The following is a 15,119-nucleotide window of genomic DNA, read 5'->3' as shown; positions in this document are numbered from 1 at the left end:
TTCATAGTGTAACGAACATGTTAACTAATCATACTGTAAGTAAAAGTCACATTGGTCATGCATACGCATTTATTCATTTTAAATTTAATAGGAATTATTCTTTTAAAATTTAACACTAATTTTCTTTAAGCAAAATCTATTCAATCTTAATTTTTGAATGATCTGCACCTTAACTGTCACCAAGAAACTTCCAGACGAAAATTATCGATCTCAATGGTCTTTTAAAATGGTGGCCATGTATTAAACTTGGGTCAAGTAAAGAACACGTAGAGTGGAATCGGCACACTATAGGGAAGTACGAATTTCTTTATCAATATGCGTAGTTTTAGTTGTGACATCACAGCGCGAGACATTCAATCCGGATTGAACTGAATCACGCCTTTAGGTTCATTTTGTCCAAAACTGTCTACGTACTTCAATATTGAATTTGCCGTAGGCACTTCTCGGCGCGTCTAAATAATGACCTTGCAAAGATTGTGGATGTATAAGAATCCAAATAAAGTGTATACTTGCCACTTAAAGGTTTGTAGAATCAAATTCTAAAAATTGTCACCCATGACTAAAATACTCAGTGTTGAATGCGTACATGACCTGTGTGACTTCTACTATAGAGTAATTTTTATTTTGACTGTAGATGAATTAAAATTTTATTCATGCTCTATCTCCGAGTTTTTTTAAACATACTATTGATTCCCCTTCTAGACTCATTATTTGTGAACCAAATATGACCTTTGACAAGATTATATTAGCAACAACTTAAGAAAATATTTACGAATCCGTCAAGAATATATTTAGTTTCAAAATACGTTACTCATTGCCTTATCTGTTATATCATTACTGAGTTTTGTCAACGGGTCAATGAAAGAATGACCTTTCTGTCAGTTCATGTACAGCCGCAAAACAATTGTCTGGTTTCAATACTTATGCTTAGTGGCAAAAATAAAAGTTATTTGAATTCAAATTGATTTTCACTTTTTCAGGTCTCAAAGGGCAAAGAAAACACAACATATTTCGGACAAGGGCAAAAGATCTAGCCCAATGTACCGATGCGAAATTCTTTTTGCCTTCAAATACTGAGAGGTAATCATCATTTTGAAAGAAATTATAGCCTTTCAGAAAAGAAAACCATCTCATACAAATACTTACAACAATATAAGTGACTGACAGCGCTTACATGCACGCACCCATGCCATCCTTCACATTATCTTTCGAGGTAAAATTCTTTGAAGATTATTTCTCACAATGCATTATTTTGTGCTGCAAAAGACTGTATGTCATCAAAGTCAATTTCGAAACCGGTTGTTCATACTGCTGCAAGGACCAATGCATGTTGATGCATGTTAGATGCTTTCTAATTGGTGTTGAATTGTTTATTTGTTGCAGATACCACATTTTTGCAATTATGGACACCACACGTGTCAATGTAATGTCATGCAGGCGAGACTTACACATTATTCTAGTTTCTATCATACGATGCCTATCGGATAAACCAAACAAATAACATAAACAGTACTTTTTCAAATGTAACCACAAATAACTGAATAACTAAGAACTATAAAGTGAGCAACAACATTAAGAAACATTAGTGTCACACGCTAATTTATATTTATGAAGATATTTAATTCTCAAAGTAACATGAGTATTTACTTGTCTCCTTTGCTGTTTGTATAGCCCGGACATTTTCGAATCCAGCGACAAGACGGAAGTTCGTGGAGGCAAGTAATCTTGATCGCACACAGACGTCAAAGCATTGTACTATAATTTGTTTTCTGTCCTCTGCATGACTATAAATTTTACATATAATTAAAAAACATGTGCACAAATTAAGGCATGTGCATTTGTTCCAATGCATTTATTGCAAATAGTCATCTAAACAGATTGAGCAACAAGTTTAAGCACGGATTTGTATGCATGTCTATTAATAATAAAATATTTGTATAGGTTCACTATAGTTTAGTTGGTGCCATGGAAACCATGGCACCAAATTATCTATAGTCAGATGTACTTCTGTCGCTGGCCACTATCATCCACGTCTGTACTAATTTTATGGATGGTGACGCCATCAACATATACAAAGTTAGTCAATGAAATAAAGGTGACCGATGACATATGTCAACCTGACAACTCTCCACTATTTCAAATGCTTTACTCAAACTTATGAAATTGTAATAAAACAGGACGATACACTGTTTTATATGCAATATTGTGGTGTCAGCTGGTGAAATGAAAAAGCTTAACATTATCTATGAAATATGTAAGCAGTGTGTATTTTAAAATCAGACGTATAAACGGAGGTCACTAAGTTGCTTTGACATATTAGAAATAGGTGATCCTTACACTTTTAATTGCTTTTCCAGCAGAAAAATTAAGTTCAGATCCATCTACAAGCAATGCAAGATACAAAGAGATAAGTAGTTAAGTGGGATACATTAGGGACACTGGGACTTAGCATTACAGAGACCCCTGGGACAGAATAGGGACAATGGAAATTTAACATGGAGAAAAATCGTGGGTCACTTTAGGGACAATGGAAATTTAACATAGAGTTTGGGTCTGTCTAGGGACAAGGGAAATTAACATGAGGAATAGAGTTTGGGCTTGTCTAGGGACAAGGGGAATTGAACATGGGGGAATAAAGTGTGGGTCTATCTAGGGACTAGGGGAATTTAACATATGGAAATTGAACATGGTGGGTCTGTATAGCGTCAAGGGGAATTGAACATGGTGGGATTGTCTAGGGACAATGATGGTAGAGGGTCAAACACAACAGAGACAGAAACATACATACACTAGTACAAGCGTGAGATTTATATATAAAGCATTACCAAGACCTGAAATCTTGCTGGGGTGTTCAAAAATTTGCATAATTGTAATGATGCTATAAATAGCTATAATCAAGGAAATGCTCAACGACAAAATGGATGTGACTAAAAGTAACGCTAAAATGACGAAATTGTCCCAGAATTTAAAGAAAAATAAACATATCCCCGAAAATTAAGTTACAATGGTTTAGACTAAAATGGATAAAATTAGTAACTACTTACAATATCAACTTCTGTGACGATCGTGGATAAATACCTATGTATCTATAATCAGCTGAAATTCCTATGAAATCCCACTATCTATTTATAGCTCCAACTTGTGGGATTTTCCAAAGGAAAATCCCACTATCTTTTTATAGCCTCAGCTTGAGTGACGTTCCTGTTTATGAATTCTAGTATATATGTATAGCTACAAAATGTGGAAATCCCCAAGTCGATATTTATAGTCTCAAAATTTCCAGCGTCAGTGACGTCACTGTACTGAACACTAGGGGATAAATGTCAACAGTGTTGCAAGTGGCTGACCTGAATACACGCTACTGCAGGTAGGTAGGTAGAGTGTATCTGATAGGGATAAAGTGAGTTTTTATAGGGACAAACAGAGACCAATACACACACACACACACACACACACACACACACACACACACACACAGAGGGAAGAGGAAAAAACAAACCCCAAATATACTATCAATACAGAAGGGAGATAACACAAACCCCAAATAAACTATCAACACAAACGTACGCGAACGCATACAAACCCCAAATATACTATTCACACAACGTCGCTAACGCATACAAACCCCAAATATGCTATCCACACTCGGGAGGAAGAAGAAAAAAACAACCAAATATACGATCTACACAACGTACGCGAACACACACACACACACACACACACACACACACACACACACACACAGAGGGAAGAGGAAAAAACAAACCCCAAATATACTATCAACACAGAAGGGAGATAATACAAACCCCAAATAAACTATCCACACAAACGTACACGAACGCATACAAACCACAAATATACTATCAACACAGAAGGGAGATAATACAAACCCCAAATAAACTATCCACACAAACGTACGCGAAAGCATACATAGCCCAAATATACTATCAACACAGAAGGGAGATAATACAAACCCCAAATAAACTATCCACACAAACGTACGTGAACGCATACAAACTCCAAATATACTATCAACACAGAAGGGAGATAATACAAACCCCAAATAAACTATCCACACAAACGTACGCGAACGCATACAAACCCCAAATATGCTATCCACACTCGGGAGGAAGAAGAAAAAAACAACCAAATATACGATCTACACAACGTACGCGAACAAACACACACACGCATACACACACACACACAGAGGGAAGAGTCAAAAACAAACCCCAAATATACTATCAACACAGAAGGGAGATAATACAAACCCCAAATAAACTATCAACACAAACGTACGCGAACGCATACAAACCCCAAATATACTATTCACACAACGTCGCTAACGCATACAAACCCCAAATACGCTATCCACACTCGGGAGGAAGAAGAAAAAACAACCAAATATACGATCTACACAACGTACGCGAACACACACACACACGCATACACACACACACACAGCGGGAAGAGTCAAAAACAAACCCCAAATATACTATCAACACAGAAGGGAGATAATACAAACCCCAAATAAACTATCAATACAAACGTACGCGAACGCATACAAACCCCAAATATACTATTCACACAACGTCGCTAACGCATACAAACCCCAAATATGCTATCCACACTCGGGAGGAAGAAGAAAAAACAACCAAATATACGATCTACACAACGTACGCGAACACACACACACACACACACACACACACACACACACTCACACACAGAGGGAAGAGGAAAAAACAAACCCCAAATATACTATCAACACAGAAGGGAGATAATACAAACCCCAAATAAACTATCCACACAAACGTACGCGAACGCATACAAACCCCAAATATACTATCAACACAGAGTGAAGAAGAAAAAGTTTTTTGAAAGCACCTAAGCCCTCACCTGCAATGACCAACTCTGCCAAACACCTACACCCCACCCCCACTCCCAACACTACAAAACCCATTTAACCCGTTATTTTATGGCATCAGTGTGTGATTTAGGAAACATCAAGACACAAAATGATGGATGAATAGACTGACTATTGTTTACCGACTTGCATGCCTAAAGAGCGTGCGTGAAGGAAAACATCCTTCCATTTCAATTCTAACTAAAACATGATCCAGAGAGATAGAGGAGGTGAAAGAGCACAATTTCATAAAGTGTGAGTAAAAACAAAACACGCCATCCTTATTATACAATGTCAAGACCAAGAGACACTTACGTTTTCTTTCTGGTCTATTCTCTTTTAGAAGGTAGTATGAAATTTCACATCAGGGCCAACGCATCGGCTCACATTGTCAATTTTTCCATTTCCATGTCTTTACTGGCACAAGTTCTTCATCATCTTCAATTTCTTCTTCTTCTGAATCCCTCTTCTCTGTTTCGTCTTGTTTTTGTTTCTTCTCTTTTCTCGTAGGGCACTCTGAATTCCAGTGTCCTTTCTCCTGACAACGATATTAGGTATCTTGACTTTTGTTTCTCTTTCTTAGACGAAGCAGGTATTCTGGAGACAAATACCCATTTACCTTTGCAGATATAGCAAACTTCATTAGCACTTACACACTTTCGTATGACTCTCATCAAATCAACGATCAAAAGAGTAAGTTTTGTTGCCACTTTCGCATGTGAATTATGCTTTCGTATGACTTTTAGCAAATATTTGACCAGCAGGTCGATCTGTGCTGACTCTTCCATCTTCTTGATCGTTTGAGAGCGGAATGAATACTCTGACGCTAAGACACTCTCCTTATATACAGAGACCTGCTGCGTATGAAACCTAGTCAAATGTAATTTTGCAATAAGATGAAACGATTTCATTGAGGAAGTAAAAAGCAATGATGTACCGTATCGCCTCACACAAAACCTGAAGTGTTAGTTCAAATCCGTGTCAGCGATTTCGAAGACGACATAACTGAGCTTTAATCAATGGTCTCCAATTATGCCACAAAACCACGAGTCCTGATTCACGCCAAAAGAAATTTCGTTCGGTCCATAAAAAATAGTATCATATCTGAGAAACGCAAAAAGGAACTTCCAGAAAACTGAGAAAGATGGCTTACACCTACAACGTAAATGTATGAGTTCAAGTAGTGCGTAAAACTTAGTCAAATTAAATTTTTATAGTCAAGACGAAACGATCTCTTTTCGAACAAGAAAGCAGACACCAAGCGACAATGGCGATCCGTGTCACACAACACTTTTCAAAATGTATATTATCAGAGGTTTGTTCTAGCGATCTGCACGGTTAAATTAAATGTTGATGTATTTTGCAATAAGACGGACACAATTTCCATGGGATCGCCCATGGTACGAATGTTCGTGCATTAGTTTAATTTTTAAAAATATTTTTTTTTATATAAATCGCCTATAGGATAGACCCAGTAAAGCGTGGCCATTCTCGTCACTGTCTGAATAGCTACTCAAGTCAATTCGAAGCGAACGCGGTAAGAAAATAAGTATAGCCAATGAAATGGCTTACAACGGGTGATGCATTGTTTTGTTCTAGGACTGTGTGGCATAATAATCCCTATGTTCTTGCGTTGTTACCATTACAGTGCAGACAGACTGAAATGTGAACTTACAAGCCCTCTTTGTGTGTGTTGTACCATTTCCTCTTACCACATCAAAATACTGAGCGTCACAGTATTGGTTCGCGTTTTCAAACTGACCATTTTTTTTATATCTCACTTAAACATTTCGTCATAAACACTCACACTCACATCGGTAGAGTCAGAACAGACGTGTTACAGTATTGAGGGGCATGTTATCTTTTCGTTTTCAAACTAATACATTTGGGGCTTGTATGAAGTAAAGAACCGAAAGTACAGTGAAACTCAAGGATGATGACCCAATCTGTCTGTCTATTGATGCGTGTATTTACTTAAGAAGAAATATGACCTCTAAAACACAAAGAGATACGGCAAGCATGATTAGATCAAACACAACGATGTTTTCCTTCATGCCCGTGTAATTTAGAGTTTCAATCGTCTTTGAAGACAAACTTGGTCTCCTTTTGTAGGGCTTGAAATAATAAAAGAAACTGAAAAATCTTAAGCACTTTGCTATAGATAATTTCATCAACAGACTAAACAACATAAATACCGTTACAACAATAGAAAGCCTTAAATCTTCTATCAAAAAGAAATGCATGAAAAAAATTAAAGATTAACGATAACTAACCAATGAAACCGAATTTAACAAAGGCAATGACATGTGAAGAAATGCCTCTCACTTTGGAAAGGTAGGCGAATGTACTCTGTCATGCACCATCAACTTGAAAAAAATTATAAACAGAGAGAAACCTGAATTCAAAATTCAGTTGTTTCTTTTTCTTCAAAATTGTTTCGTTTCTTTTTTCTTTTTTTTTTTGGAACAAATCTAAGCACTAATATAGAGTGGAAAAGGGAAAATGCACATACAAGCTTTGATATTTCTGAAAAAATGAGGGGATATTCCTAACGTTCATAACCACCTATATATGCTTGGACTTGTCTGTGACTTATCCACATTTCTGGTCAAGCTGCAAGTGTGTGCGTGTTTTTAAAAATGGTAAAAATGGGATATACAATTTTCTCGTGACACTTATAAAGTGAAGAGTCTGTGCAAGTGTCAAAAGCCAAAGTCATATAAGTTTTGTATTTTGTACGGCTTGTAAAGATTTCCACTTTAGAAAATGTGAAGTATCACAAGTTATTATCACAAACAGAAGTGGAACATAGGGGGGAATTTTTAAAAAAATTTGGGGAACTTGAAGCTATGGCGATCGCTTCAAGTTCCCCCCAAAAATTTCAGGGCTACCCCATACTCTCGAAAAGAAATAACATTCCAGTGCCTATGATATGTTAGTCAGTTAGAAGAAAAAATACAGAAGTGAGTCTATCAGCACATGATTTCTTTATCTTGGTTAGAAAGTGTGACTCTAAGTTGTTCGTTTCCGTCGCTTATCAAAATTTTAAAAATAGCAATGTTCTGTAAAAAGTGAGTGAGTGTTTCTTTTAGGTCTGTGCGTTTTTTTTTTTTTTGTTTTTTTTTTTGTTGGTGATAATATGGATAATGTAAGTTCGGGTACAACGAAATTTAAAGAATTAGGCCCAGAACTCGGTGTGGAGGGAAGAAATATACGCAACAGCAGCGGGAGCAAGAAATGCAGACCTAGCCAGTTAGCACTGAGGCATTCTGCGTTTGACAATGCCTTTGATGTCGTACACGTCGTCTTTTTTGGTGACACGACTTGATTTGAAATAAGTACGGGCTAGCGTTTTGGTGAGTACTTAACATCCATGGCTGTCTTGCTGAGCACCTTTTACCTCCTTTACCACGCTCGGACAGAAAAATGAGTGTGTGGTGAGACAATTCCCACTCATTTTTAAAGCCTTTCAGTCAGGTTGTTAAGGACTAGTTAGTCCTACACCTGATTGGCTAAATTTAAAAGTAGTCTGTGAGTACATAAAAGCCTGGGGGGATGAGGCTCTCTTTCCTTCCCAGGAGTAATTAAAAATCACGCGGTGCGTTATTAAACCAGTGATACATGCTCCATTAGAGCGAAAATCACTTTAATTCAAGTAAGCAAGCAAGCAAGTTCGGGTACCGTCTCTAGCACTCTTGATGACACCAACTGTCTGGGTTATTTTCTTTCTTGCAAGCCCCTATGTTCCACTTCTGTTTGTGATAATAACTTGTGATACTTCACATTTTCTAAAGTGGAAATCTTTACAAGCCGTACAAAATACAAAACTTATATGACTTTGGCTTTTGACACTTGCACAGACTCTTCACTTTATAAGTGTCACGAGAAAATTGTATATCCCATTTTTACCATTTTTAAAAACACGCACACACTTGCAGCTTGACCAGAAATATGTACATCTTGTTTTGTGGATAAGTCACAGACAAGTCCAAGCATATATAGGTGATTATGAACGTTAGGAATATCCCCTCATTTTTTCAGAAATATCAAAGCTTGTATGTGCATTTTCCCTTTTCCACTCTATATTAGTGCTTAGATTTGTTCCAAAAAAAAAAGAAAAAAGAAACGAAACAATTTTGAAGAAAAAGAAACAACTGAATTTTGAATTCAGGTTTCTCTCTGTTTATAATTTTTTTCAAGTTGATGGTGCATGACAGAGTACATTCGCCTACCTTTCCAAAGTGAGAGGCATTTCTTCACATGTCATTGCCTTTGTTAAATTCGGTTTCATTGGTTAGTTATCGTTAATCTTTAATTTTTTTCATGCATTTCTTTTTGATAGAAGATTTAAGGCTTTCTATTGTTGTAACGGTATTTATGTTGTTTAGTCTGTTGATGAAATTATCTATAGCAAAGTGCTTAAGATTTTTCAGTTTCTTTTATTATTTCAAGCCCTACAAAAGGAGACCAAGTTTGTCTTCAAAGACGATTGAAACTCTAAATTACACGGGCGTGAAGGAAAACATCGTTGTGTTTGATCTAATCATGCTTGCCGTATCTCTTTGTGTTTTAGAGGTCATATTTCTTCTTAAGTAAATACACGCATCAATAGACAGACAGATTGGGTCATCATCCTTGAGTTTCACTGTACTTTCGGTTCTTTACTTCATACAAGCCCCAAATGTATTAGTTTGAAAACGAAAAGATAACATGCCCCTCAATACTGTAACACGTCTGTTCTGACTCTACCGATGTGAGTGTGAGTGTTTATGTCGAAATGTTTAAGTGAGATATAAAAAAATGGTCAGTTTGAAAACGCGAACCAATACTGTGACGCTCAGTATTTTGATGTGGTAAGAGGAAATGGTACAACACACACAAAGAGGGCTTGTAAGTTCACATTTCAGTCTGTCTGCACTGTAATGGTAACAACGCAAGAACATAGGGATTATTATGCCACACAGTCCTAGAACAAAACAATGCATCACCCGTTGTAAGCCATTTCATTGGCTATACTTATTTTCTTACCGCGTTCGCTTCGAATTGACTTGAGTAGCTATTCAGACAGTGACGAGAATGGCCATGCTTTACTGGGTCTATCCTATAGGCGATTTATATAAAAAAAATATTTTTAAAAATTAAACTAATGCACGAACATTCGTACCATGGGCGATCCCATGGAAATTGTGTCCGTCTTATTGCAAAATACATCAACATTTAATTTAACCGTGCAGATCGCTAGAACAAACCTCTGATAATATACATTTTGAAAAGTGTTGTGTGACACGGATCGCCATTGTCGCTTGGTGTCTGCTTTCTTGTTCGAAAAGAGATCGTTTCGTCTTGACTATAAAAATTTAATTTGACTAAGTTTTACGCACTACTTGAACTCATACATTTACGTTGTAGGTGTAAGCCATCTTTCTCAGTTTTCTGGAAGTTCCTTTTTGCGTTTCTCAGATATGATACTATTTTTTATGGACCGAACGAAATTTCTTTTGGCGTGAATCAGGACTCGTGGTTTTGTGGCATAATTGGAGACCATTGATTAAAGCTCAGTTATGTCGTCTTCGAAATCGCTGACACGGATTTGAACTAACACTTCAGGTTTTGTGTGAGGCGATACGGTACATCATTGCTTTTTACTTCCTCAATGAAATCGTTTCATCTTATTGCAAAATTACATTTGACTAGGTTTCATACGCAGCAGGTCTCTGTATATAAGGAGAGTGTCTTAGCGTCAGAGTATTCATTCCGCTCTCAAACGATCAAGAAGATGGAAGAGTCAGCACAGATCGACCTGCTGGTCAAATATTTGCTAAAAGTCATACGAAAGCATAATTCACATGCGAAAGTGGCAACAAAACTTACTCTTTTGATCGTTGATTTGATGAGAGTCATACGAAAGTGTGTAAGTGCTAATGAAGTTTGCTATATCTGCAAAGGTAAATGGGTATTTGTCTCCAGAATACCTGCTTCGTCTAAGAAAGAGAGACAAAAGTCAAGATACCTAATATCGTTGTCAGGAGAAAGGACACTGGAATTCAGAGTGCCCTACGAGAAAAGAGAAGAAACAAAAACAAGACGAAACAGAGAAGAGGGATTCAGAAGAAGAAGAAATTGAAGATGATGAAGAACTTGTGCCAGTAAAGACATGGAAATGGAAAAATTGACAATGTGAGCCGATGCGTTGGCCCTGATGTGAAATTTCATACTACCTTCTAAAAGAGAATAGACCAGAAAGAAAACGTAAGTGTCTCTTGGTCTTGACATTGTATAATAAGGATGGCGTGTTTTGTTTTTACTCACACTTTATGAAATTGTGCTCTTTCACCTCCTCTATCCCTCTGGATCATGTTTTAGTTAGAATTGAAATGGAAGGATGTTTTCCTTCACGCACGCTCTTTAGGCATGCAAGTCGGTAAACAATAGTCAGTCTATTCATCCATCATTTTGTGTCTTGATGTTTCCTAAATCACACACTGATGCCATAAAATAACGGGTTAAATGGGTTTTGTAGTGTTGGGAGTGGGGGTGGGGTGTAGGTGTTTGGCAGAGTTGGTCATTGCAGGTGAGGGCTTAGGTGCTTTCAAAAAACTTTCTCTTCTTCACTCTGTGTTGATAGTATATTTGGGGTTTGTATGCGTTCGCGTACGTTTGTGTGGATAGTTTATTTGGGGTTTGTATTATCTCCCTTCTGTGTTGATAGTATATTTGGGGTCTGTTTTTGCCTCTTCCTTCTGTGTGTGTGTATGTGTGTGTGTGTGTTTGTTCGCGTACGTTGTGTAGATTGTATATTTGGTTGTTTTTTTTTCTTCTTCCTCCCGAGTGTGGATAGCATATTTGGGGTTTGTATGCGTTAGTGACGTTGTGTGAATAGTATATTTGGGGTTTGTATGCGTTCGCGTACGTTTGTGTGTATAGTTTATTTGGGGTTTGTATTATCTCCCTTCTGTGTTGATAGTATATTTGGGGTTTGTTTTTGACTCTTCCCTCTGTGTGTGTGTGTGTGTATGTGTGTGTGTGTGTTTGTTCGCGTACGTTGTGTAGATCGTATATTTGGTTGTTTTTTTCTTCTTCCTCCCGAGTGTGGATAGCATATTTGGGGTTTGTATGCGTTCGCGTACGTTTGTGTGGATAGTTTATTTGGGGTTTGTATTATCTCCCTTCTGTGTTGATAGTATATTTGGGGTTTGTATGCGTTCGCGTACGTTTGTGTGGATAGTTTATTTGGGGTTTGTATTATCTCCCTTCTGTGTTGATAGTATATTTGGGGTTTGTTTTTTCCTCTTCCCTCTGTGTGTGTGTGTGTGTGTGTTCGCGTACGTTGTGTAGATCGTATATTTGGTTGTTTTTTTCTTCTTCCTCCCGAGTGTGGATAGCATATTTGGGGTTTGTATGCGTTAGCGACGTTGTGTGAATAGTATATTTGGGGTTTGTATGCGTTCGCGTACGTTTGTGTTGATAGTTTATTTGGGGTTTGTGTTATCTCCCTTCTGTATTGATAGTATATTTGGGGTTTGTTTTTTCCTCTTCCCTCTGTGTGTGTGTGTGTGTGTGTGTGTGTGTGTGTGTGTGTGTATTGGCCTCTGTTTGTCCCTATAAAAACTCACTTTATCCCTATCAGATACACTCTACCTACCTACCTGCAGTAGCGTGTATTCAGGTCAGCCACTTGCAACACTGTTGACATTTATCCCCTAGTGTTCAGTACAGTGACGTCACTGACGCTGGAAATTTTGAGACTATAAATATCGACTTGGGGATTTCCACATTTTGTAGCTATACATATATACTAGAATTCATAAACAGGAACGTCACTCAAGCTGAGGCTATAAAAAGATAGTGGGGTTTTCCTTTGGAAAATCCCACAAGTTGGAGCTATAAATAGATAGTGGGATTTCATAGGAATTTCAGCTGATTATAGATACATAGGTATTTATCCACGATCGTCACAGAAGTTGATATTGTAAGTAGTTACTAATTTTATCCATTTTAGTCTAAACCATTGTAACTTAATTTTCGGGGATATGTTTATTTTTCTTTAAATTCTGGGACAATTTCGTCATTTTAGCGTTACTTTTAGTCACATCCATTTTGTCGTTGAGCATTTCCTTGATTATAGCTATTTATAGCATCATTACAATTATGCAAATTTTTGAACACCCCAGCAAGATTTCAGGTCTTGGTAATGCTTTATATATAAATCTCACGCTTGTACTAGTGTATGTATGTTTCTGTCTCTGTTGTGTTTGACCCTCTACCATCATTGTCCCTAGACAATCCCACCATGTTCAATTCCCCTTGACGCTATACAGACCCACCATGTTCAATTTCCATATGTTAAATTCCCCTAGTCCCTAGATAGACCCACACTTTATTCCCCCATGTTCAATTCCCCTTGTCCCTAGACAAGCCCAAACTCTATTCCTCATGTTAATTTCCCTTGTCCCTAGACAGACCCAAACTCTATGTTAAATTTCCATTGTCCCTAAAGTGACCCACGATTTTTCTCCATGTTAAATTTCCATTGTCCCTAATCTGTCCCAGGGGTCTCTGTAATGCTAAGTCCCATTGTCCCTAATGTATCCCACTTAACTACTGAGATATTACGAGACTTAAAATTAATACTATATTTAAAAATGTTCGCACGGGGCATAGACAAATAATATCGAAACAAAGCTGGTAAAAGAATTAATGATAAAAGAAATGATACAAAGTGGCAGTGAAAGTGCTAACAAGAAACTAAACCGCTGCAAAAATAGCTTGATGAACAAATGATCCCTAAAATAGATTTGCATTAACAAGACTTGTGTAAACAGACGTTTATAAATGTGTCTAATGCTGCACACGTCCTGCATACTGTGAGAAATAGCGCAGGGGAAATGGCCAATATACAGTGGTGTTCGCATCCTATTGAACAAAGGAGAAACAATGAGATGGATATAGTACAATGCGACCTGAAAAAAGATGAATATTTCAAGATCAAGATTATGTCAACATATAATCCCAACTAGATTTTATAATTTAATGAATTAATTGAAACAGAATATTAACAAGTTAATGAATCAATTTAACATCATCATTACAAATTTCAAATACACATTAACTGCTATTACTGATATTCCCTCAGAGATGCAAAAGAAGAATTAGTTAACGGGAGTAATCAAAACGATAGAGGAGAAAACAAAAATAAATGGGAATGGAGATATGATTAACAATTTGAAAAGGATAGTGTCGTAAAACTGAATGTCATGCTTCATATCATTGTATATGTTTTCCATCTCAACATACATTCACAAATAATCTAATATTTTGATCGTACCCAGCTTCTAAAATACCACCAGTATTTCGTTACCTTCCAGCTTCATGAAATTATTTCGGCAAACTTCTGAAAGCATTCGTTTCATGTCTAAGTTACTGTCACGGAGGATACTGAGACGATGGATTTAAGATAAGAAAAATCCTGATAGTATTGGCATTGTCCATGATGTTTTTTGGTGTCGTGTTTGCAAGTGTGGATAGATTTCATTATGCTCTCAGTGTGTCTTAACGAAACATAGGGAACGTTTAGCTGTTTATGATATGTTTTCAATTTTTCAATATAACCCTCGTTAGGCATTATATATATTTTCAAATTAAATTCATACCCTCTAATGTTCGTGCAATATTTATTGGGATGATTAAATGATTTATACACTTCTTGTATGTGTGTGTGTATGTATGCATGTATGTATGTATGTATGTATGTATGTATGTATGTATGTATGTATGTATGTATTTGTGTGTGTATGTGTGTGTGTGTGTGTACGTGTGAGTGTGTGTGCTTGCGTGCATGCGTGTATGTGTGTGTTTGTATTATGAATGTATGCATTTGTGTATTATGTACGTACGTGTGTATGTGTGCGTGCGTACGTATATATGTACGTACGTACGTATGTATGTATGTCTCTCTAATATATATATATATATATATATATATATATATATATATATATATATATATATATATATATATATATCCGAAAATCACTTATCCATTTAAAACTCGTTATCATTCTTTTTATATATACCCATGCCGAACAACATGTGAATATGACGGCACGCTCTCACCCCATCTCCATTTTCCAAATTTTTCAAACAGCGGTCGTTGAGGGGCATGATTCATACTTTTAGATTGTATCAGTAACACAAGAACACCAATATGAGGGCA

The 15,119-nt window shown here is 36.8% G+C and overlaps 1 protein-coding gene across 1 annotated transcript in view; it reads left to right on the top strand.

Moving 5' to 3' along the window:
* The window catches only part of LOC149802061 (uncharacterized), a 42,004-nt gene that overhangs the window by 4,357 nt on the left and 22,528 nt on the right, over positions 1-15,119 (top strand). The window contains exons 3-4 of the mRNA XM_089956465.1: positions 981-1,080; positions 1,672-1,715. Coding sequence (XP_089812591.1) covers positions 981-1,080; positions 1,672-1,715 — 144 coding nt within the window. The remainder of the gene's footprint in view (positions 1-980; positions 1,081-1,671; positions 1,716-15,119) is intronic.

The sequence above is a fragment of the Sinohyriopsis cumingii genome, chromosome 4 (assembly GCF_028554795.1).
Source record: "Sinohyriopsis cumingii isolate HCF-2022 chromosome 4, ASM2855479v2, whole genome shotgun sequence".
Taxonomy (NCBI): domain Eukaryota; kingdom Metazoa; phylum Mollusca; class Bivalvia; order Unionida; family Unionidae; genus Sinohyriopsis; species Sinohyriopsis cumingii.
This window is presented reverse-complemented; position numbering and strand designations above follow the sequence as displayed.